The 5,356-nt window shown below is 59.8% G+C and overlaps 1 protein-coding gene across 1 annotated transcript; it reads left to right on the forward strand.

Annotated features, from left to right (window-relative positions):
* The first annotated feature begins 390 nt into the window (after positions 1–390).
* LBHD2 (LBH domain containing 2) lies at positions 391–3,512 on the forward strand. The gene is made up of 3 exons (XM_075532130.1): positions 391–493; positions 2,091–2,244; positions 3,180–3,512. The coding sequence occupies exons 1-3, from the start codon at positions 422–424 to the stop codon at positions 3,275–3,277; spliced, it is 324 nt and encodes a 107-aa protein (XP_075388245.1). The 5' UTR covers positions 391–421; the 3' UTR covers positions 3,278–3,512.
* Positions 3,513–5,356: the final 1,844 nt, after the last annotated feature.

A 5,356-nucleotide genomic window follows, 5' to 3' on the forward strand; every position in this document is an offset into this window, starting at 1 on the left:
GCCAGGTACCAGCAGGCTTGGGAGGCTGAGCAGGGGGTGGACAGGATCTCTCTCAGGATGAAATGGGGCATGTGGCCTCTAGCAGCTGACTCAACCCTGTGCCCCTGCGCCCTCCAGCTCCACTCCTAGGACCCCCTGAATTCTTCAGGGTGCTCCGTGCCCCTTCCATGGTCCCTACCTCCCCACCCTGCCAGGCTGGAGGCCACGGACCCTCCTTTGGGGATCTTTCCAAGATACCATCTCATACCCAGTGGAAACACAGGGTGAAGACTGTTCAGTGCCCCCCCCCCACAATGGTGGGCTCAGTGGGGGTGGTGGTGGCAGTGGGCAGGACAGTTAGGAGGGTTTGAATGGTCTGAATCCTGTGTCCCACTCTGTCCCAGACACCGATTCCTGGCCCTGTCCTCAGCAGAGCGACAGCATGAGTGACCCCCAGCCCCCCATGCAGGAGCTCAGCTTGGCCAAGGCTACAGGAGGAAGTTCAACAGGGAAGGTAGGTGACCGACCGGGGCCAAGGAGCTGCAGATGCTCATGCATGCAGGGGGTCCCCTGAGCCAATGACTCTGGCCTTACTTCTCAATGTGGCCTCTGTTTACCCATCTGGGTGGGAGGTGGGGCGACTGCTTTTCAAACTAGAGAAATCTGTTGTCAGCAGCAATCTGTACTTCGGGGCACCCTGGGTCATTCCCCTACCCACATTTAGTCCTCTGTTGGGGTCCTGGGTTCAGTTCTGTGGGGGAGAGTTTGTTCTCACAGTCAGCAGGTGAAGTCCCCAACAGGGCACAACCTTGATGTGCACAATTCCAGAACTCTGGTGTGCTCCTTGCGGGGAGTGGACTGTGACCAGAGTGCACTGGGTTTTTGGACATGGCCACTTCATCAGGGCAGCTAGGGTGGGGATGCTACCCCAACCCACCCGGCTGTCCTTATCTCAGCAGATATTCTCTGTGGACCTCCGGGTGAGATTTGTAAGCCTCCTGAAAGGGGGTAGGGAGAACAGGATAAGTGGGAGGGGCTCTGGGGTGGAAGGAGGCTCACTGCCAACTCACTGCCAGCAAGTCCATGCTGATTCATAGTGACCCACTAGGGCAGGGCAGAACTGCCCCTGTGAGTTGCTGAAACTTTACTCTTTATGGGAGTAGAAAGCCCAGTCTTTCTCCTGAGGAGTAGCTGGTGGTTTTGAACTGCTAACCTTGTGGACTACAGCCCAACTTGTAACCACTATGGCAGTGGATGGGAAATATGAGGGAGAGGGGCGGGTCCCAGAAGACCCTGGGGAGCAGGGCTGGAGACTCAGCCTGACACCTGTCCCTACAATGCAAGATCACTGGTCTGACTTGGTTAGATTGCTGATTCCTAGGCCCCCATCCTGAGGGCGGTGGAGCCCCAGGAATATGCATTTCAACCCACTGTCCAGATGGTTCATGGACCACTAAATCCTGTGCACTTGGAGCGAGGCCCTCCCTTGGGCCCCTCATAGCCAATACAGAAGATGGATGTGACCCAGAGACCGCCCTGCTAGATCAAACAGGGGGCTGCAGGAAGCTGAGCCCTGGTTTGGGGTGCTAGTGGTGCCCTTGGACAGTGCTTGGTCAGCCTGCCTGTAGAGGCAGCTCAGCATCTACTAAAGCCATGAATGGGAGGCGGAGAATCCGTGGGCATGGAACAATGAGCCCAGAGTGAGGAGGGAGGGAGGGAGGCAGAGGTTGCTATGGCAACATCTTCCTGGCTTCTTAGAGAGGCAGGAGGGGGCCCTGGCCCCAGCAGGGAAAACTCCAGGAAAGGGCTGGGCCCTGGGGTCAATGGCTTGGCCTCTTGTCCTTGGGCTCTATCTGTGAAATGGGCCTTCTTGGGGTGGGGGGGCTAGAGGTTGAGTCCAGCTGTTGCCCCCATACCCGATGAGAGCTGCCACCGCAGGGGTGGGGCCAGTGCCTCCCTTAGGGGTTGGATGAGGAAGGGGACAGGGGACACACACACACACAGGCACACACACACAGGCACACACACTGGAACTTCCTCCCTCCCTGGGGAACCAGGCAGGAAGAAGTGGACCCTCTCCGCCCCCTCTGACCCTTGCCCACCCCCTGCAGGCACCGGCGGGTGCCCGAGAGAAGGTGCCCCGGAGCCAGCGGCTGCCCTCCATCGTGGTGGAGCCCACTGAGGTGGGCACCGTGGAGAGTGGGGAACTGCGCTGGCCCCCTGAAGGTGCCCAGAGGGGGTGCCCCCAGGGCCAGGGTGCTGCCGGTGAGTGAGGGCTGGTGGGGAGGTCAGAGAAAAGAGGGGGTGGCTCTGGCTGTCTAGCCCTCATCCCAGAGGGGGGCTTCAACCCTCAGCCTGCTCATACCCCATCTATGCAGCCTCCTGCCCTGCCTAGGTGTGGTGTGGTGTGACCTACACCCCCTCCACCCTACAAACTGAGGTCCCCTCAGCTACCCTCGAGGCTGCAGCCTGGCCCACATGTGCAGAATGAATGACTGCACCCTCTCACCATCAAGGTCTCCCGTACCCCCTCCCACTGTTTCTTTGGAACACGGGGTGGGGGGTAGTGTTGGAAGTCCAGGCTGGCTGAACCCAGGTGTGTGGTATGTGTGTGTGTTTGGCGGGGGTGGGGGGCACTGCTCAGGCCCCTGTGGATCCTGTTGAAAAGCCCAGGGGCTGCTGGAGCTCTGGAGGCTTCTGGGTAAAGGGCATCCAGGAAGTCCATCAGCCCAGGCCACACCTGAAGCACAGAAGAGACAGCCAGGTGGAACTGAACTTAGGGACCTGGGGGGTGAGTGATACCCGGGAGCCTGGCCTTCATGAGGAAGAACTGTGCCCAGCACTCCCGCCGCCGACCTTGTCTGGAAACAGTTCCCCAGCAGGGCTCTGTCCATGTGCAGGGTCCTGTCCTCTCCCTGCCACCTGTCAGATTTTGCACAGGACCCAGGGAAGAGTCAGGGGCTGCTCCTTGGTGATGTGGGCCCTGGGAGGTCCCTGTCCACGCCCACTGGATCACCACAGGATGGTGGCCCTTGCTTCTTGCCCTCCATTCTTTGCACAGATCACCCATGGTCAGCATCCTCTCCCTCTTGCCAGAGGCTCACCTGGGGCCCCCAGGATTGCACCTCTCCCACAAAGTCCTTGCAAATAAGTCATGGACACAGACCTCCACCCCCACGAAGGCCCCTCTGCTTCCACAGCCTCCTGGCCGAATCTACCCGGAGCACCAGGAGATGCTGTGTGTGGCGCTGGCAGAGAGGCCGTGGGCTCCAGGGATCAGGCACCCCCGGCCCAGTGATGGAAAAGGACATGACCCGGCCCTGCTGCACTTGCTCCCCGACAAGGTGGCCGGGCTGAGGCACAGAGGACAGAGCCTATACAGGACACCAGGGGGGCAGAGCTGAGCTGCCCGCTTCCTCCTGCCTTGCTGGCTCTGGCCTGGAGTACAGCCCTTTTCCTTTCTTGCTCACCGAGCAGGCCGTCCTGAGCCCACCCCTCCTTGTTCTGTGGCTTGAAGCAGAAATAAAGGCGCTTCCTGGGGCCAGGGGTGGCGCTCTGTTGGACTTCATGCCAGGTACTGGGTTGGGAAGTGGCAAATGGCATTGTTGAGATGGCTGGAAGTTTCCAGATGTGGTCCCACCATGGCTGTGGTCACCATGTCCTGCCTGTGTGCCCTCTCCAGGTGGCCTCACACTCCCCCAACTCCCGGCCTTGCTCCGTACAGCAGGCCACGGAAACTGTACATGGGCTGGGGGGTCCCTACGAAAGGCACTCAGAACAGATGAAACTGTGGTGTGACCGAGGTGCCCAAGGCCAGTCCGGATTGGGGCTGTGAAGGGATGGCAGAGGCTGGGAGGCCTGCCATGGCCAGCTGCCCCTTCCTGCTCCCCCCACCAAAAGGTCCCTGACAGTGTCTGCTGACTCAACACCAGACTCAGCCACCTAGCTCTGAACTCTCCCTTGGTCACCCTGACTGGGCACTGGGCACTCTGCGCCTGCAGGGAGTCTACAGGCCAGGTGGGGGTGGGGGTGGGGGAGCAGGCTCATGTGAGTATGTGTGTGAGTATTATATATATGAGTGTGTGTGTGTGTGTGTGTGTGTGTGTGTGTTTGAGAGGGGGATAGGTGGCTGGAGACACAGGCCTCCTGCCCTTCCCTGGACCTCATGACCTCCAGGAGGAATACCATACTGTATCTAGCTCGCCCTCCTTAAAATAGCACCCCATCCCCAGGCTGGAGAGGTGGGAGGTGGAGGTGGGAAGTTCACTGGCAGCCGGCTTTCTTGCTAAACCCTGAGCCCCTAGACTCTGGGACAGCCCCCAGAATACCTGAGTTGAGCCCTTCCCAGGTTGGTGGCTTGGGAGGGTCTGGCCCTCCTCCTTCTATAGCCCCTCCTGACAGGCTGGGGTGGCCACAGCAGGGGGTGACTTGGGCCCCCATTTGTTATGAGCACCCGGAGGAACCCACGAGTGGGTGGGGGGCTGGATATGCTGTACCACGGCAAAGAGATGGTGGCCACCACACCCGCTGCGCACCCCCAGCCTGCCCCTTCCTCCTCCCTCCCCCTGAAGCAATGCCTTCTGCCTCTGTGCTTGGATACCTTAATCATCCTTTCTTCCTAGAGGGATAGGAGCCCTGGTGGCATCATGGGCTATGCACTGGGCCGCTAACAACTGCAAAGTTAGCAGTTGGAAACCACTAGCCACTCCGTGGGAGAAAGAGCAGGCTTTTGGCCTCCATGAAGACTGACAGTTTCAGAAACCCACAGGGGCAGCTCTCCTCTGTCCTATAGGGTCGCAGTGAGTTAGAATCGACTCACTAGCAATGAGTGAGGTCCTGCTTGGTGCCTGGCACTAGGACCCATGGGAACCAGGCAGGCAGTGGCCTGTCTTGGTAGAAGAATCTAGGGCAGGGAGGCAGACACCACCTCCACCCATGACAGGGCTCCCCATGCTCCGGGCAGGGGCCCCTGGTGGCACAGCAGTTGAGCTATCTGGAGCCAACTGGAAGGTGGGCGGTTCGGATCCACTCAGTGCCTTTGTGAAGACTTCGGCCTAGAAAACCCTTGGGTGGCCCCGACACAGGGTTGGGGGTAGGGTGTGGGGTTGTGGGCCTGGGTGTTGGAAGGCTGGGAGAGCCCAGCCCTGGTGGCTTATACTGTGGCGGGTCAGGGCCACCTCCAGGACACACAGGAGCTGCTCCAGCAGATGTGCGGAGTGGTGAGTGAGCTGGGCACAGGTGGCAACCAGGCTTCTGCCCTGGTACCCTACCAGGGAGTCTCTAGCTCTGACGACTCCTTGTGACAAGAGAGCAAGCGAGAGCGAGAGAAAGAGACAGAGAAAGGGAGAGAGAGCGAGAGCGAGAGCGAGAGCGAGAG

The sequence above is a fragment of the Tenrec ecaudatus genome, chromosome 14 (assembly GCF_050624435.1).
Source record: "Tenrec ecaudatus isolate mTenEca1 chromosome 14, mTenEca1.hap1, whole genome shotgun sequence".
Classification (NCBI taxonomy): Eukaryota; Metazoa; Chordata; class Mammalia; order Afrosoricida; family Tenrecidae; genus Tenrec; species Tenrec ecaudatus.

Coding starts and splice junctions, on each gene's coding strand:
- LBHD2 (XM_075532130.1), top strand. CDS start 422: ATGAGTGACCCCCAGCCCCCCATGCAGGAGCTCAGCTTGGCCAAGGCT. Junction 494..2,090: donor GAGGAAGTTCAACAGGGAAG/GTAGGTGACCGA, acceptor CACCCCCTGCAG/GCACCGGCGGGTGCCCGAGA. Junction 2,245..3,179: donor CCAGGGCCAGGGTGCTGCCG/GTGAGTGAGGGC, acceptor CTGCTTCCACAG/CCTCCTGGCCGAATCTACCC.